Genomic DNA, 19013 nt, shown 5'->3' with positions numbered 1-19013 from the left:
CTGGGGTGGCTGTCATCATGTTCCCCCTCCAATGCTCACCACTGCAACCCAAAGACATGGTCACCAACATAGGGAACCATGTGATCAGCCCTGGGGATTACTCACCCCCAGACTACAGAACAGGCCGAGGCCATTCTCTGGGGCTACACAGAAACACACAGTGAGACTGACCCCAGAAGGCAGGGTCCCTTGACACCACCTGCCTCAGTGAGCCTGTGGCCCCAGACATGGACCCGCAGGCCTGCCCGGCCTCCCGTAGCCTCCCTGACCCGACTCTGTTTCCTGTTACCTGTGGAAGCTGACAGTGGGGAAGGGACAGGGAGCTTGCTGACTGCATGGCTGGGCCTCAGGTCAGAGGGCAGGACCTTAGTTCCCATGGGTGCAGGCCACATCCCCACAGACCCACCACTAGCCTATGCCCAGCTCTAACCCAGATGTCCCCGTGTGTCCTATCTGAGGGGCCTCACCATGTCTGTGTACCAGACGGACAGACTGCCTGCTCCAGGAGATGGTACATTAGCTGTCACGTCAGTGGGACTCAGGCGGACACCAGAGGCCAAGCATCATCCTTGTCTCTTTATTACCCAGGTGTTCTGTGCCCACGTGGGCACTACTGTGCCCTACAAGTGGGCAGCGCTGGCCGCGGGGCCCATCTTCCTACTGGCTACCTACAACACACAAGCTGACACTACCTGCCACACAGCCTGACGCCATCATGACCCACTGCTGGTTCAGATGCCCTGCCATCTGACCTCCCACTCCCAGGGCTGAGAGCGGATGTGGGGATATCCTACGGCCTCCCTCACTGAACAGACTGCCCCTCAACAAAAATGGCTCTGGTGGGTGTTTCAGGGCTGAGAACATGGTCTGGCCTGGGGGCCAACACCCCAAAACTGCCTGCTAAACCCAGAGACGTTGGATTCCCTTGAGATCGAGGACAGAAGGGCAGACGGGCAGGATGTCTGTGTCTTCTGCCCAGACTGAGGACGGAGCTGGACTAGACACAAAATTAGGACTGGCTGACAGCTGTGGAGACGGGAGGGAAGCCAGGGGGAGGAGACATGGACAGCCCACAAGCGAGGCACAAGTCACAGGCCTCTCCTGTGGGCATAGGTCACTGGGATAAGGCAAGCAGGGGCACCTGCTGGGACCTGCAACCCACGTGTGGGCGCAGAACGCTGGCGCCCAGCTGGGGCTGGCAGTGGACGCTTCCTAGGGGGCTGAGAGTCAACTATTGAAGTCCCTTTAAACCAGGCAGGGTGGGGTTCCCCGTGCCCCACCACGCAGCCTCCCTAGGTGCTGGAGGAACGGGTGCTGGTGTGTAGCTCTCTGGCTGACTCTCTTCCAGGAAGGCGTGGGGCGGCAGGAATACAAAAACAGAAGTGGGGGTGAAGGGAAACAGGGGACAAGTCCGTCTTAACATGCAGGTCCAGTTTCTCTCTTGGGCAGCCCGACGTAGAAAACGCTAAGACACCAGGAGCCCGAGGCGCGATGGGATCACCACCCAGAGGAGCTGCGGACAGAAGTCAGGGCGGTGAGGTCATGGCGGTGAGGGCCGCGACCAGACCTGGCCTGGCAAGGGAGGGCGGAGGGGACACTCAGGGGCACTCTGGCTTCAGAGGAACCACGGGCAGCTGAATGTGGTAGCACACTCCTGTTACCCGGCATTCTAGGGGCCCATCAGGAGTTTGCGGACAGCTTTGGCAACTTGAGATCAAAAACCTAACCAGGATCAGGGCTGGGGGATGGCGCGGTCTGCCAGGTGCTGACTTCCCACGCCCGAGGACCTGAGTTCAGCCTCCAGAAGTCATGTAAACAGTCAAGCGCCATGGAATGAGCCAGCAAACCCAGTCATGGGGAGGGAAGTTCCCAGCTTGGAGAACTTAACAATTTAACTCCAGGCCAGTGACAGCTCAAAGGCTGTGGGGTCTGAGGACAACACCTGAGGGTGGCCATGACTGTGCATGCGCGCCCAGGCACACAAGAAAGACATGAATAAAGGAGTAAAAAGAGGACTGGAGTGTGGTCAGGGTGGAGCCCCGCCTAGAATCCCAGTGAGGGGCTGGGGGCGTGGTCAGGGTAGAGCCCCGCCTAGAATCCCCCAGTGAGGGGCTGGGGGCGTGGTCAGGGTGGAGCCCCGCCTAGAATCCCCCAGTGAGGGGCTGGGGGCGTGGTCAGGGTGGAGCCCCGCCCAGAATCCTCCAGTGAGGTCTGGGGGCGTGGTCGGGGTGGAGCCCCGCCTAGAACCCCCGTGAGGGGGTGGGGGCATGGTCAGGGTGGAGCCCCGCCTAGAACCCCCGTGAGGGGGTGGGGGCGTGGTCAGGGTGGAGCCCCACCTAGAACCCCCGTGAGGGGGTGGGGGCGTGGCCCTGAACCCACTGGGCCCTGGGTTCATCTGCACTACTGCAATAAAAAGGGACAAAAAGGTAAAAGCCGGGTGACTGGTCAATTTCACTAATTCCCACGCAGACAGGAAATCTGGGGATTTCTTGGCGGTGCCGACAAGCAGGACGCCCAGGCAACACTGGCGGCTTTACCGTCACTCTTGCTGTTCCTCGTGGCTGGCACTGGGTGTCCGGCTGCGCACCACCTGGCTCCGGATCTGCTCCACGAACTCTGGGTTCTGCTGCTGCATCTGCTGTGCGAATTGCTGGCCCCTGTGGATGCGCAGGAGACCGACTGTGCTTCCCCCTCCCGCCAGCCCCCCCAGCCCCCCCCAGCCCCCCACGGCCCCCCCAGCCCCCCACGGCTCGCAGCAGCACACTCACGCCTGGATGAGGCTGGCCAAGTCACTCTGCGAGGAGCTGCTGCCGCCTGGGGTGCCCAGGGGGTTGTGGCCGCCAGAGATCATGCCCGACATCCTGCAGGAGAAAGGACGAGCACACAGCCCCGGGCGCCGCCCTCTGCCTCCCCGGACCCACAGACGCCCGTGGTCAGGTGAGGGGCCCTTCCCAGTCACGGCCCCTCCTCTCAGGTGTCTGCCATGACAGCAAGAGGAGACCTCGACGCCCCATGGGGAGTGAGCCAGCAGCACCAATGCACACAGACACAAGGCTGACACAGTCCTGTAGGGCTGGAGTGTAAAATCAGCCACTGAAATTCCTTAGCAAGACAGAGCTGGCCCTGGGCTCCGGGAATGAGCCTTGTGCCATCGCGTCCACAGCAGCGCAGCTGACGGCAGTCAGAACAAAGGGCTCATGGCAGACTGAAATATTACACAGCCCTGAACAGGAGGCTCTGACACACCCCACAGCACAAAGGGACCCCAAGGACTCTGTTCAGCGAAAGGCAGACCATGACGGGAAATGTCCACAAGAGGTAAGTCTGTGGGTGCTGAGATCTGGGGAGAGGCTGGGATGATGGCTCATGGGGACGGGGGCTCTATAGGCAGACAGTAGCAACAGCTGTGTGACACCATGACGGCCACAAACACCACCCAGTTTCTTTTTTGCGTGTTTTTTGTTTTCATGTTTTGTTTTGTTTTCGAGACAGGGTTTCTCTGTGTAGCCCTGACTGTCCTGGAACTCGCTCTGTAGACCAGGCTGGCCTCGAACTCACAGAGATCCTCCTGGCTCTGCCTCCCCAGTGCTGGGACCAAAGGCATGTGTGGCCCAGGCTGGCCTTGAACTCATGATCCTCCTGCCTCCGCATCCTTCAGCAAATCCTACTGGCATGCACCACCACACCCGGCCTTTCTTGATTAAGAACAAACTCTAGGATAGGCAGCATAGCACACTTAATCCAGCACTCTGAGTTCAAGGTCACTCTGGTCTACATCAAGAGCTACAGGCCAGCTGGAGCTGCATGGCAGGACCCGGCCTCAAACATAAATATTAAAGTAGACTTTGGATTTCTCTTATACAAAAAGCCAACCCAACAAGCAAACAAAAGAAGCAACTTCGGCTTTCTCTTATTTAAAAAAAAAATTGTAACAGGAGATGAAGAAATGTTCTTGGTTAGAGCACTGGCCGCTCTCATAAAGTCCTGGGTTCTATTCCCAGCACCCACATGGCGGCTCACAACCATCTACAACTCCGGTTCCAGGGATCCGACGCCCTGTTCCCGCCTCACTGGGCCATGCACACAGGTGGTGCACAGAAACACACGCAGGCAGCAACCCACCCGCACACAACGAAAGTAGGAAAGGAAGGAAAAGGCCGCCGCCCTGAGCAGAGGCAGAGCAGCAGGAGCGCGTGACTTACAGCTGCTGCAGCTGGGGACTGTTCATTAAACTGGACGCCTAGAGAAGAGAAGGCAGACACATCAGGAGGCTGAGCCCCGCCACACTGACCTCCCCGACAGACGGACGGACGGAGGGAGGGAGGGATGGACGCACATGCCCCCTCCCACGGCTGTGCCCTGCCTCCTGCCGTCTCCCACTTGACACCAATTCCTTCCTATGCAATGCCCAGGGCTCCGGTCCTCATGCAGCCCAGGTCACCGCAGAGCCGTGCCCAGCTCCCATCATGTTCTGACAGTGTCTGGTCCAGAACTTGCCATCCTCCTGTCTCAGCGTCCCAGTGCTTGGCTCTCAGGCCTGCACCATCATGCCCAGTTGAGTTGAGCCTTTCAAGGTGAAAACCACCGCTCAACCCCAAACGGCCATGTTTGCCCTCTGGAGACCCCTGGACCGAGCAAATGAAGCTTTTTCACAAAGTGTGGCTGGCAGAAGGGTGGGGCACAGCCCACACCCCTCTCCAAAGGGCATGCCCACAGAGTCAGAGTGGGCGTTCAACCAACCCCTACTGGCCGAGGCTGCAGGGCCCACAGCACGACGTGGCTGAGACACGCAGGACAGCTAGGAAGAAGAAAGATGGCCTTGCAGGGACCCCAGCTGGCACGCTACACCACGTGTACACCCTACAGTGGGCACCTGGGGCCCTTGCCCCGTGAGTCCTCACCAGGAGGCAGGCTTGGGGCGGGAACCCGGGCCTGGGTGGCAGAGGGGCTGAGGGCGTGTGCCTACCATGGTGATGAAGTGTGGATTGTTCAGCAGGCCGGCGATGTCCAAGCTGCCCACGCCTCCCGTCTGAAGGAGAAGCATCGGTTAGTGGTGTCTGGAGCCAGGCTGGCCACTCTGGGGGAAAGACGACTGGCCACGGCCCTCAAGGTCTCGGAGGCTCTACACCATTCAGGGAGGGTCCTGCCAGGAGCCCCCAACAAGCTGCCTGTCACTGTGAACCCTGGGCAGCCTGCACCCTGCACCCTCCACCTTGTCTGTGGCCTTCACACCTGTCACCATCACACGGACCACGGAGGGTCCCTGCTGCATGTCCCCAGCTCCTCTATGACCCACACGGCCCAGTGTGGCCTGCTCTGCCCCGTGTGCCCCCAGAACAGGGTCCAGATGCCTCCCCATCACCCTCTTGTGGGATGGGCTCACGGGACTGGGCGCCTCCCGCAGCTTCAGCTCCGCAATCTTGAGGTTGGACTTGTAGGTGTCGTTCTCAGGGTCCAGTTCCAGGGCCTTCTTGTAGTAAGCCACAGCCTCCGCATGCTTGTTCAGGCTGGAGAGTGCAAGGCTTGGGACAAGAGTGTGCCAGGTGAGCCACAGTGGGGGCCCACGGGACCCAGTGCCAACCCTGCCCTGTCTGCTGTATGGACCAAGGCCGGGAAACGAGGGTGAAGTCGCGTAAGGACAGAGACCAACACGGGGAAGGGCTCCACGGAGGTCGTTCCTCAGCCTCCAGGGACGGGTGGGAGGTTATGCGTGTTCCTGGCACCAGGAGCTGATACCAGTGGCCCTTCCTGGGTGACAAGTCTCACCCACTCTCCATTACAAAGCCCGAGGCCACATCTGAGACTACTATGAGGGGACCTGGAGAGCCTGAGGCTGGTCACCCAAAAGAACAAAGGGATGGGGCGGTCAGTGCTGGTGGCGCACGCCTTTGATCACAGCACTCAGGAGGCAGAGGCAGGCGGATCTCTGTGAGTTCGAGGCCAGCCTGGTCTACAGAGTGAGATCCAGTCAGGGCTGCACAGAGAAACCCTGTCTCAAAATACCAAAATAAAAATAAAAGCTGAAATTAAGAAGAGGGGGATGGGGACACAGACCTCCATCTTGCGGACTGTGGGGAGGGCACCTGGCCCGTCACCTCACCCCTACGACCTGCCTCCACACTAAGCACACAGCACAGGCATCCAGTCTCCTCATGCTGCAGCTGCTCTAGCAAATGGCGACTGAAAAGGCCGCTGGGGGAACCTGGTCCTGACCCTGGGCACACAGCACAGTGCCAGCTGCTGGCCGCACTCACCCCATGCGGCCATAGGCCTTGCTGTAGCCTGGGTCGATGCCAATGGCGCGTTCACAGTCCTGCACGGCCCCCACATAGTTCCCCAGCTTGCTGTAGGCTGCGGCTCTGGGGAGAGGGACAGTTAGCAGGGGACACTCGGGCCTCCTCACAGGGGACACTCGGGCCTCCTCACAGGGGACACTCGGCCTCCTCACAGGGGACACTCGGCCTCCTCACAGGGGACACTCGGGCCTCCTCACAGGGGACACTCGGGCCTCCTCACAGGGGACAGAGGCCTCCTCACAGGGGACACTCGGCCTCCTCACAGGGGACACTTGGGCCTCCTCACAGGGGACACTCGGGCCTCCTCACAGGGGACACTCGGCCTCCTCACAGGGGACACTCGGCCTCCTCACAGGGGACACTCGGGCCTCCTCACAGGGGACACTCGGGCCTCCTCACAGGGGACACTCGGGCCTCCTCACAGGGGACACTCGGGCCTCCTCACAGGGGACACTCGGGCCTCCTCACAGGGGACACTCGGCCTCCTCACAGGGGACACTCGGGCCTCCTCACAGGGGACACTCGGGCCTCCTCACAGGGGACACTCGGGCCTCCTCACAGGGGACACTCGGGCCTCCTCACAGGGGACAGAGGCTTCTACACTCTACCTCCCCCCACTGGGACCACAGGTCTTGAGAGGTACATGGGGCTAGGTGAAGCCCTGCCTCAGATAATGAGAAGAACAATTCAAGAGGAAAATAAGAGCGTGGACAAGGACATGTGAGTCTCCAGCTGTGTGGTGCAGGCTGCACTTGTCACCCAGCTCTGTCCTGTAGGAGAATCTGCCACCTCGAACGGTACACCCTGGGAGACTGCCTGAGCCCGCTCTTCACTCGGAGCCACAGTTCAGCACGCAGTCCATGCGGCCGAGGTCCCCACGGCTACCACCGTGCCCGCCGGCCAGACCAGTACCTGTTGCAGAAGTAGACGGCGTTGGAGGGGTTGAGCTCAATGGCCTTTCCATAGAGGTGCACAGCCGCCTCAAAATTCTCCAGCTTCATCTGCTCGTTACCTGCAGGGTGAGAGGAGCCCATGCTGCCATCCACCCCTAGCAGGGAGAACCCACGCCCAGATGACACGGGGACTTATTTCCAGGTAAGGGGTCATGCACCCCAGGGTGGCCCAGACTTATGATGCGGCCAACTCCTGCCTCAACCTCCCCAGTGCTGGGACGACAGGTGTGACACCGTGCCTGGGAAACGTGGTGCTGGGGAGGAAAGCCAGCTTCACGCATGCTGGGCACGGGCCGGCCCACTGCAGTGTCTGGGTGACAAGAATCCAGCCTGCACGGGCTCCTTTTCCAGCCGAGTGCATCCCGTGCAGAGCCAGGGACAGGTAGGGCCACCCGCCTTCTGGAAGCCATGGATTGCAATACAGGGGCTGTGGTCTGCCCGAGCATGTGTCTTCTGGAGGTTTTCCTGAAAGCCGTGGTTCACACGGGCTAACAAGCAGTTTTTCTCCCTCTCTTTGGGTTTCTGAGACAGGCTCGCTCTGCAGACCACGCTACCCTTGAACTCACAGAGATTCACCTACGTCTGCCTCCAGAGTGCTGGGACTGAAGGTGTGCACCACCACACTGGACTCTTTTATTATTTTATTTTATTTTATTATTATTGTTTTAAATACCCACAGAGGCCAGAAGAGGGCACTGGATGCCCCAGAGCTGGGCCCAGAACCAGCGGTGAGCTAGCTGCTCATAAGTATACTGAGATCCTATCTCAGACCCCTGCAAGAACAGTGCGTGTGAACTGTTGACCATCCCTCCAGCACCCCACAGATGCACTTCCAAAAGCACCCCCACCGCTCCCCCCAGCCACCTCACTGACCACAGCCTTTGGCCCCATGCAGAGGTTCCCATGGGACAGCTGTCTCCCTCACCTTCGGTTTTAAGGCGCTCTGCCTCAGCGGAATCCTCCTCAGAGGGTGGTGTCCTGTCAGAGCCCCTCGGGTCCTGTGGCATCTCCTGCTAGAGATAAAACAATCCCGTCATGTCCAGCCAAACCTGCCCTCACAGGACGCCACCCAGCTCAGACGGCTGGGCGACCTGGTGAAGCACCAAATGCCCGCACACTGCCATCACGGTGCGGTCACGGGAAGCCCAAGCTCACCTTGCTGGCAGCGGCCGCTTCAAATATCTCTGGCAGGGTCTGGGGAAGAGCGAGGTCAGTGTCCTCCACCGTCACCCCAAAGGCGGTCTCCAGACACTGGATGGCAACTGTACAGGAGGGAGATCAGCTGGCCTCCAGGGAGTGCAGGGCCCCCAGGCACCAGGCAGAGCCCCCAGGAAGCTCTGCTACTTTCCTTTTTCTCCAGACAGTCTCATGTAGCTCAGGCTGCCCTCAAACTCTACATAGCCAAGCATGGGTCAGAAGCCCTGATCCTCCTGCCTCCACTCCGAGTGCTGGGGAACAGGTGAGCACCACCACACCGGGTTTGAGCCCAGGACGTCACCCAAGCTAGGCTGCGTGCTCTACCCACTGAGGCCCAGTGCAGGACTCATGTGTCTTCACCCATGTACCCGAAAGCCCGGCCCAGCACCTGCACTCCAGTCGGCCTCAGACACACTGGCCCATCCTGGCAGCAGGAGGCACACACAGGAGGCCTGAGCTGGGTGACCTCATGCCCTCTGTGGGGTCACAATGCTGAGGCTCGGCCTGACCCGAGACATCAGCCCAAGGGCTGTCCCTAACACCTGTCCTTGGGAACAGCTCAAATTGCCCTGGAGAGGATAGTTCTGTGTCCCTATGCCCTGGGGCAGCCACCCTTCCCCAGGGTGGTATACACGCTGTGGATCTGCCACTCCTGGGGACAAACTGTCGTGCCGGCCCTCAAGGTCTGGTCTTAGCTTTGACTGGCACTTCACGCTGCCGGTGAGCTGGCTGAGAGGAAGCCTCTGAGCAGTGGCACCTTGGGAAAGGACACTGTCTGGCCACTCTGCTGTCTGCAGGCTGTGTGGTGCACTCTGGGTCAGAGCTTGGGAGCAGCCACCCCTGACGGGGTGGGCTCTGGTGACGCAGCTGTCTTGGAGTCATTTCTGCTGCTGTAAGTGACCCCCCCGCCCCCGCCCCAGACTCACTGGCTTACAAGCTGGGCTTTGGTGGTGTCTGCATTTTGGTTTATCATCAGTCCCCCATCTGAGGTGAACAGTCCCTTGTCACATCTCCCAGGAATAGTGCCATACAACGAGAAAGGCACAGGAGGCCACACGGGAGCCCACTAGCCACTGAGGCTGCCCCAGGAACCACTGTCTTCTGCTAGGCGTGGTATTCCTGGAGCAGAGGGGAAGGATGGGCAGGGAGGCTGGACGCTGGCGTCTGGGAGGCTGAGGAGGACGGAACTGTACCTCGGCTGCCAGCAGGGAGATGACAGTTCAGTGCACAGCACGAGCTCCAGGACAGGAACCCAGGGCACCAGTGGAGTGCTGGGCACCTGCTACTCTCCCCTGTTAGGGGCCAAGGAAGGGGACAGACGCCCAGGCCAGGCATGCATGCTGGCTGCCTCTGGCTTCTCTGGTTGGCAGGCTGGGGTGTCCTGGGCCCAGACAGGCTGGCAGAAGGCACACCTACCCTCTAGGCTCTCCTGGGCATCAGGTGAGAGCCCACCATGCCGCAGCTGGCCGTGCAGGAACTGGATGATGGCATAGGCCAGGCGCTTCCTGTTGTCCATCTCGAGGCTGGTGAGGTAACGCTGCTTGCTCGGGATCTGTGAGGACAAAGTGCAGGATGTGGAAGCAGGGATGGAAACCTGCCTTGACTCTGGCCGTGACCAGAACTGGTCCAAGAGCACCAGCCAGTCTTAGTGTCAAGGCCACTGCGCAGAACCTTCTATCTGCCCCTGTGACAGCTGGGGACACCACGGCATGGGGTCACAGACCTACGGAAATGACTGTCTCACAGGACAGGACGGAGAGCATGACCCGAGCTAACAGTGCTGCCTCCAGGCACTCCTTCCTCAATTTACCTCTTTGCAGTGTGCCCGCCAATCCGTGCGGCCTCTCCCAGGGCCCAGTGAGCACGGCTGTTTTCGGGGAGCCCAGGGTTTTGAGGTGTCTACTCCTTGACCCACACACACACCCAGAGCTCGGCAGGTGCTTCAGCTCACCAGCCCCTGTCCCCGACACCTGGTCACACTGCATGGTGCCACCAGGACACCTCTGGACTGCAGAGGACAGCTGGACAGGCATTCCTGACCACCCTGGGGGGACTCGGCCCAGGTAATGTTTGGGGGTAGCACCGAGCTCAGTCTCTCTGGGGCAGGGTACCCAGGTTACGTCCCCGAGGGAGCCATGAGCTTGGGCAACCCTGACAGGAACCCTCAAAGAGGATGGTGTTTGGCCCCGGGCACCACAGCGGACACTGTATGACAGAGGCCACAGCAAAGGGACCAGGGTAGCGACAGCCCCGGAGGCGGGGAGGGCAGGGGGAAGACAGCGGCTTCTGCCATGTCAGTCAGACTTGTGCTCTCCAGTCCTGGGCAGAAGCTGGCCTAGAGTTTTGGCACTTGACATGTGATCACCCAGGCCCTGAATGTAATGGAAAGGTCATGTGACTCTTAACACCAATAAGCCAGATGCCCTGTTGACCTCTAAGCTCCACCTCAGAGCCTCAGTTGCTACACCTGTAAAGCGGGGTTGACAGAAACAACACAGTGAGCCACTGCACTTTCACGGGCAGTCCCTGGCCACAGCGGGGCCACACTTGTCCCTGATGCCATGATTCCTCAGCACAGACTCAGACTGACAGCACTGTGGGACCTCCAGAGACCAGCTCAGTCTCCCGAGTCTCAGTCTCCTCCTGTCACTGAAGGCGGGGCCAGCAGGTCTTCATAGGTGGTGGGTAAGAGGGGAGTGCCCAGATCCTGGATGGAGGAGGCAGTGTGGGGCACGTCCCTCTGAGGCCTTGCAGGATGTCCCTTGTGGCTGGGAGCCCCAGGCTGGGTGGCCCTTGCCTGTGCCTGAGCAGATCTGAGACACCACAGCTGGCCAGGCCTGCCTGGGCCCATGGCCTTTCTACACCGTCCGTCTGTCCTCTCCACTGACCAAGACCACGTGGGCAGGCCTGGCTCTCCCGTCTCTCCCCCAGCGCACAGCAGGCCCCTTCTGTTGTGACCTTCCTCCTGGGCACCCAGGACAGAGGGCTTGCTCTTAGCAGTGGTGGGGTCCTGGCCACTGGCCAAGCCCTCCAGACGTGCCTGCTGGACCCAGACACCCCGGCCTGAGGACACATGTGCCAGCTGCACCACGGTGACTGGCACTCTGCCATGCTTCCAGCCCCAGACCAGTTGGTCAAACAGCACCTGGAAGAACATTCTAGAAGGCGGTCTTGGACCAAGACCTGAGAGGGGCAGGGTCAATCTCAAGCTAACACACACGAAGCCAGCACTGTGGGGGACTGCTCCCAGGCTGGTACCCATGGCCACAGAACCCACAAGCAAATACACTGTCCCTATGACCTCTACATGGAGAACCCTGAACCCCCAAGCCCAAGTATGATTGTCTTTGGAGACGAGGTCTTTATGGAGGTGATCAGGTTAAAGTGAGGTCAGGAGGGTCCTGATTCAGGGAGGGATTCAGGGCAGGAGCCACAAGCCTGTGGTACTGGCACTTGGGTGGCTGAGGCAAGAGAATGACCTTGATTTCAAGGTCGGTTTGAGTAGACTGAGGGCTGGGATTGAAAGTGGTGGCGCACGCCTTTATTCCCAGTACTGGGGAGGCAGAGGCAGACGGATCTCTGTGAGTTCGAGGCCAGCCATAGCCACACAGGGAGACCCTGTCTCAAGATAAGTAAATAAATACGGGGCGAGGAGAGGGCTCAGTCACACTTCAGTTCCCAGTACCCACGGCACCTGTAGCTCCAGCCCCAGGGATATGACACCCTCTGCTGGCAGGCTAGCTAGCCAGACACAAATACACAGATACACCTTTAAATTCCACAGGTGAGGGGGTACCGCTCAGTCCCAAGTTCTTGCCCAGCATGTCCAAAGCCTGGGGCCCTATTCTCAAAACATTAATACGGTGAATATATTTGTGACCCCCACAGGGGGCGACTGTGTGAAGACAAAGATGAAGTAGGCCTGCAACAGCTATCCCCTCTCAGAAGGAGCCCCCCAAGCTCTGGGACTCCAAGAGTAGGCTCCGTCCACGCCCCACCAGCACCAGGGGAGAACCCGCTGTTACCACAGCTGGCTCAGACCTCCGACTGTAAGGACAAACGGGCCGCCAGGGACGCAAGCCAGGGACCAAACCACGGCGGTAGGTTGTGCACCCCAGAAGCCGGAGGCCGAGCAGGACCTCCAGCTTGTCCCAAAGGGGAGCCTGGTCTCCACACATCCACTCCAGGCCCGCCTGCCAGACACGGTGAAGCCACTTCTCATCCTCACTCTGGAGGCTGAGGCAGGAGGAGAGCAAGTTCTAAGCTGGCCTGGGCGATGGTGAGACTCTGACTCGTTAAACAAATGAGGTGGTGGTGCACGCCTTTAATCCCAGCCCTCGGGAGGCAGAGGCAGGAGGATCTCTGTGAGTTCGAGGCCAGCCTGGGCTACAGAGTGCGATCCAGGACAGCCAGGGCTGCACAGAGAAACCCTGTCTTGAAAAACCAAAAAATATAAAACACAAAGACAAATAATTGAATAAAAATAGGACCGGGGGCAATAAGATGGCTTAGTGAGTAAGGGTGCTTGTCAAGAGCGGCAAACTGAATTCCATCCCGGGTTCCACAGACTCCTGAGCTGTCCTCCACCTCCATGTCTGCAATAACACCACAGCACCCACACATGTACGGATGGCACTGTAAAACCACAGCTGGGGGATGGCAGTGTGTGTAGTGCTTACTGCTCTGCAAACACAAGGACCTGAGTTCAAATCCCGTCACCCATGTAAAAGCTAGGCATTGTGACGCACTGTAACCGGCGCTGGGGTGGGGACGGGGATCTCTGGAGTTCACTGGCAGGTGGAGAGTCACCGAGGAGGACGTGGTGTGGAGGACGTGGTGTGGGGGCCTCTGCATGAGAGCTCGTGTGGTCACCCCCCACACAGGCGAACAGCCTGCCTGCTCCAGGCTGAGCTGTCCCCCCATCCTTCCTCCAGAGCTGTGTGACCAGGACGTGTGGAGAGGGTGGGGACCAGGATCCCCCCGCAGAGAACATCTGTCCTCCGTGGCACTTGGTATGCCTGGACTAGAAAACGGCCGAGCAGGTACTGTCACCACCAGGAGGGGACGTTAGTGCCTGCCACAGTCCCTCAGTGACGGCTCCTGTTCTTGTCATGGCTCACGCGGCTCTCATCACTCACCCAGCTGTGAATCAATGATGCTTAGGCCACGAATTCCCTCCCCCGGCTGTCCAGCATCTGGCAGCCACTGACCCCCCTCTGCAGCCCTGAGGCTCCACTTCTCACAGCCCAGGCACAAATGGTTTGGGAAGGCTCTGGCTGAGGGACGAGGCTCTCAAAGGCCTATTCTCCCAGAACAGTGTGGACTTTGAGAGCAGCTGCCCACCACCCAGGCTCAGTCTGGTCTGCAGAGCACGGGATGGGGGGGCGGGGGCGGGAAACAGGACAAAGTCCCAGGGTGCTCCTGGGTGAGCAGTCCAACACCTCTCTCTATTCTCCCCTTTCTTTCTGAGGCACAGTGTGGCCTGCAGCCTCAGATTCACCATCCCTCGCCTCAAATGCCACCCCCTGCAGCGCTAACGTATCACCAGACCCAGCTCACTAGCTAACACGATGGGTGTGCATTGCCACACCTGCTCACACCTTCATCTCAGAATCAAAACCCAAACCTAGGGTGACCGCATGGGCACAGCACCTGCTGGGTAGGGAAGGCCCTGAGTTCAGATCCCCAGCACCCACCCAATGGCTGCTTCTCGTCATGTGTGTGGGTAACCCTGGTGCCAGGGCATGAGTGGAGACAGAAAGATGGCTGGGTCTTGTGGCCACCAACCTAGTTCCAGGGTCAGGGGTACCCTGTTCTCAAGGGAAGAAGACTGAAAAAGCCCTGCGGCCAGCCTTGTCTACATAGCAAGTTCCAGACCAGCTAAGGCTGCACAGTAAGAGCCTGTCTCAAAGTGAAATAAAACGAACCCAAACCCAGCAGAGCAGAGCTCACAAGTGTTTCTCCTCCCCTATACCCATGTCCAGGACATATACGGTGAAGAAAGCAGTGAGCCTCCCCCCCCCAGCCCTGCCCAGCCTCCCCCCATACTAAATGCAGCCCCCCCACAGCAGTGAGCCCCCCCCCCCGGCCCTGCCCAGCCTCCCCCCATGCTAAATGCAGCCCCCCCACAGCAGTGAGCCCCCCCCGGCCCTACCCAGCCTCCCCCCATGCTAAATGCAGCCCCCACACAGCAGCTCCCCAGACCACAGCCCGTGTCCGTCTGCAGGGCAAGCAGATGTCACAGCACACATGAAGGCCCTCGCCGGCTCCCTGGCAAACCCTGCATGCACACCGGCTGTGGGGAAAGGGGCAGGGGACTACTCCAAACTCCTGAAACTCAAGGGGGCCCGTCCCCTACACCAGATAAAAGCTTTCGGTCTCTATCAGAGAGCTACCCTGCTCCCAAACCTGAGGCAGCCTCAGGCCTCATCTCGGGCTATGTACCCCAGAGTGCCTCCTGGGCCCAAACTCCAGGCAGCATCCACACCACGGTGGACGGGCGGCACATGGCAAGCTGAGAGGGCCAGTCTCCAAGCCATGTGATCCAGTCTCTGGAGGAGCACGGCCCCCTTTTTGGGCCACTGGTTTCCTTATAGAAACACAACAGAGCCAGGGCATTCGGGAGATTAAGCAGGAGGCGGTGTGAGTTCAAAGCCAGCTGGGCTTCACCCTCGGAAGACAATGCAGGGGTAGAGACATTCACGGCTTAAGCGCACTCACTACTGTTGTAGGAGGTCAGTTCCCAGCACCTAGATGAGCCAATCACACCCGCCTGTCACTCCAGCTCCAGGAGCCAACTCCCTCTTCTGGCCTCCAGGGGCACTGCATGCACTTGCACACACCCACACGTATGTACATAATCAAGAACAACTCTTTAAAAAAAGAAAACTAAACAGAGTAGAGCATGGTGGCACACACCCATCATCCCAGCACTTGGGAGGTGAAGGCAGGAGGATCAGGAGTTCAAGGTCACCCTCAGCTATACAGTCTGAGGGCAGCCTGGTCTATATGAACTCCTGTTTCAAATATAAAAACGAGGACCAAGAAGACAGAGCAAGGCTCTCACAGGGTGGCTGGTGTGTGGTGTGGGCCAGAGGTGACCAGCTCTCTGCCAGGAAGTGCTAAGATAGTGCTTGGCTTCAGTCCTTGGCATGATCAGAACTTTCTGGGCACCCAGCTAACATGTGCAGCGCACACTTGGATCACTGGACAGGCAAGGCTTGTCCTCCAACTCCAGTCAGGCCTGAGCCTCAAGCTGTCAGCCCAGCACATGAGAGGCTTTAGCAGGACAATTGCCAGAGTATAAAGCTAGCCTGGGGGCTGGAGAGATGGTGCAGCAGTTAAGAGCACTGACTGCTCTCCAGAGGTCCAGTGTTCAATTCCCAGCAACCACATGATGGCTAACAACCATCTACAGTGGGATCTGATGCCCTCTTCTGGCATAAAGGTGTACATGTAGAAAGGCGTACCTGCAGACAGAGCACTCATACATAAAATAAATTAAAAAAAAAAAAAAAAAGCTAGCCTAGGCTACAGACTATGTCTCTGCCTGTCTCCATCCCCACTCCTACCAATAAGTCCACAAGCCAGGTCAGTGTGGCAACTTCTGAGCTTGGCCACAAGCCTGGGTCTTGGTGGGCAGTGCTCACCCACACACAGGAAGCCCTGAGATGAGGGAGATCGTGTCTCAAAAGAAAACAACAGGAAGGGATTGGAATAGCTCACTGGAGATGATGCCCAGCCACGAAGCAGAGGCTGGGACCACGGACAGCGGCTCCAGGGTGCAGAGTCCATGGGCAATCCTTTACCCCACAAAACTGGGTGCGGCTGGGCGTTGGTGGCGCACGCCTTTAATCCCAGCACTCGGGAGGCAGAGCCAGGCAGATCTCTGTGAGTTCGAGGCCAGCCTGGGCTACCAAGTGAGTTCCAGGAAAAGGCGCAAAGCTACACAGAGAAACCCTGTCTCGAAAAACCAAAAACAAACAAAACAAAACAAAACAAAACAAAACAAAACAAAACAAAAAAAAAAAAAAAAAAACCTGGGTGCGCACACAATCTTGGGACCTCAATGATGAGGAGTCACTGGGCTAGAGTTTTGTTTTAACACTAGAGCTCACTGTGTAGCCCAGGCCAGCCTCAAATTTAAGGCAACCCCTCCAGGGTCTGCCTCCTGAGTGCTGGCATTATAGGCATGCTTCATTACTGGCGCACTCCTGCATTTGTGTGTGCGAGTGTGTTCACACACCATCAACCCAGGTGTCCTTCTTCCAGGTGCTACCTCGTTTTTTAGAAACTAACTGGGTGGCGGTGGCGGCGGCACTTGCCTTTAACACCAGCACTTCGGAGGCAGAGGCAGGCAGATCTCTGTGAGTTCGAGGCCAGCCTGGTCTACAGAGTGAGTTCCAGGACAGTCAGGGCTGCACAGAGAAACCCTGTCTCAAAAAAACCAAAAAGAAAAGAAACAGTGTCTGGCCCTGGGACGAGGCTGAAAGACAAGGCAAGGCTGGTATCCAGAGGGACCCACCTATCTCTGGCCCCCTGCACTGAGATTACAAGACCTACCACCACTGTGGCTTTTTACACGGGTAGGCAAGGAATCGAACTCAGATCCTTGCACCAAACACTTCACTCATGGAGCTCTTTCCCCACCCCTACAGGAGCATCGTTCATTCTGGACACCATGCCTGACCGTCACTCAGTGTCAGAAGTCAGACGTCCCTTCAGTCACAGCACGCACAAGTGTCCCCAAACACTGCCCAGGGTTCCGGGGACAAGAACAGCCAGGGAAAGTTAAAATCACTCAAACAAATCACCGGAGACGGGAACAGACCAAAGCAGATGAACCGGTGGGACCCCGGGTCCTCCCAGCCCCGCTACCAAGGCTGACAGGAAACTCGGGGACAGTCACCTACCCTCCAGGTGACGGACAGAGACAGTGACAACTTCAGTCGACTTGCTTGGTTTGCCGCTGCCATTTCATTTCCTTGTTTGTTTGTGGAGACAGGGTCTCTCTGTGCAGCCCTGGCCGTCCTGGAACTCGCTCTGTAGACCAGGCTGGCCTCGAACTCAGAGATCCACCTGCCTCTGCCTCCCACATCTGGGACGACAGCCAGCAACCCCCGTTTACAACTAACCTACTGCCTATGGAAACATCCTTTCCAAAATTAATTATGATGCCGGGTGCGGTGGTCGGAGGCCAGCCTTGTCTACACACTGAGTTCGAGGCCAGCCAGGAACACATAGACGCCGTCTCAACAAACTGAAGTCAACTGGCCTCACGTTGGGGTCCACGTAACTTCTTCGGTAGTCGCCCAGGCTGGGCCTGAACTCCCAGTGATCCAACTGCCTCACCCTCCCAAAGGCAATACCGGCTTGTAGGGAGCTGGGCTGCTGTTTAGGGCCTTTGTTTTTGGTTGTTGGTGTTTTGTTTTGTTTTTTAATCAAAGTATATAGTCCTGGCTGGCATGGAACTCAAGTCGATCCTCCTGCCTCAGCCTCCACAGTGCTGGCACCGCAAGTGTGCCAGCACACCTGCCTTACAGCTGCTCAGAGAGGGCAAGCGACCTGCCCTAGTGTGCACAGCAGGCAGACAGGCCTCTGCCCTTCACCCACATCCTTGCCTACCCTGGCGCCCGACAAGCGCCAACACCGTTGGGACGGACAGGGGAGACGATGTCCACTGTACACAGGGGGTAAACTGAGGCTCTGAGCGGGGAACAGGCGCAGCAAGGTCAGCAGGGTGGTGAGCGGCGAAGCTGGGATGACACCTCAGACCCGGGGGGGCCCCGGGGGGACCTCCCACACCCGGACGCCGGCCTCTTCCGGAGGAAGAGCCACAGGGGACGCCGCCTGACTCAGTTTCCCCGCGCTGCCGCCCGCTCACGTGACCGGCGGGGCGCAGACGTGCGGGCCCCGAGCCAGCTTCGCCTCGGAGGCTGCCGAGCGCCGCGCAACCCGGGCCGCCGGCCCCGCTGCCCTCGGGGCACCGCGGAGACCCCCGACTCACCGCTCAGCCGACCGAAGCCCCGACCCACCGACGGCTGCGCCTGCGCACCGCGGCGCCGACAGGCCCCGCCCTCGAGCCCAGGACGCCTGCGCAGAGGAAACCCATGGCCTCCGTGTTCTCCTGCTGCGCGTGCGCCAGAGTGCCGACGCGGAAGTGACGTCCCACGGAGGCGGGCACTACCGGGTCGGCGGAGAAACTGACCTCGGAGGCCGGCGGAAGGCCGGAAGTCAGCCTGACGGGCCGCCGGAGGGCCCGGCTCGGGGCGGGTCACGTGGTCCGGGGCGGGTCACGTGGTCCGGGGCGGGGCCACGCGGGTCACGTGGTGCAGCTCCTGCGTCCGGGCCCCAGTCGGAGCTGCTCACTTGCTGTGCGTTTTCCTTTTGTTTACTTTTTCTTGTCTCCCCCGCGCAGACCGGCCTTGAACCCCGATCCCCCTCGGAACGGCCGGAGGAGGACAGGCGTACCCCACTTTCTGGGAGAGCACCCAGCGCTCTTAACCACTGAGCGAGCTGTTTCCCCGTTTCCTTCTGCATTTGGTGCCTTTTTAAGGCTGTCTTCAGT

General features: G+C 59.2%; 1 protein-coding gene across 2 annotated transcripts; it reads right to left on the bottom strand.

The window, feature by feature from the left end:
• Nucleotides 1-563: 563 nt before the first annotated feature.
• Nucleotides 564-18576, bottom strand: Sgta (small glutamine rich tetratricopeptide repeat co-chaperone alpha). Of its 2 annotated transcripts, XM_059252117.1 has the most exons (12): nucleotides 18453-18576; nucleotides 9863-9998; nucleotides 8405-8511; nucleotides 8175-8262; nucleotides 7209-7308; nucleotides 6255-6359; nucleotides 5384-5522; nucleotides 4967-5029; nucleotides 4203-4240; nucleotides 2769-2861; nucleotides 2538-2657; nucleotides 564-1513 (listed from the first exon to the last, which is right to left on the bottom strand). In XM_059252117.1, the coding sequence occupies exons 2-11, from the start codon at nucleotides 9960-9962 to the stop codon at nucleotides 2540-2542; spliced, it is 951 nt and encodes a 316-aa protein (XP_059108100.1). In that variant the 5' UTR covers nucleotides 9963-9998; nucleotides 18453-18576; the 3' UTR covers nucleotides 564-1513; nucleotides 2538-2539. The 2 variants fall into 2 exon arrangements, with proteins under 2 accessions (XP_059108100.1, XP_059108099.1); XM_059252116.1 differs by lacking the exon at nucleotides 18453-18576 and having other exon boundaries at nucleotides 8175-8259.
• Nucleotides 18577-19013: the final 437 nt, after the last annotated feature.

Source organism: Peromyscus eremicus, unplaced genomic scaffold (genome assembly GCF_949786415.1).
Source record: "Peromyscus eremicus unplaced genomic scaffold, PerEre_H2_v1 PerEre#2#chr22_unloc_1, whole genome shotgun sequence".
NCBI classification, from domain to species: Eukaryota; Metazoa; Chordata; class Mammalia; order Rodentia; family Cricetidae; genus Peromyscus; species Peromyscus eremicus.
The sequence above is the reverse complement of the archived record's forward strand: the minus strand, read 5'-3'. Positions and strand labels throughout refer to the sequence as shown.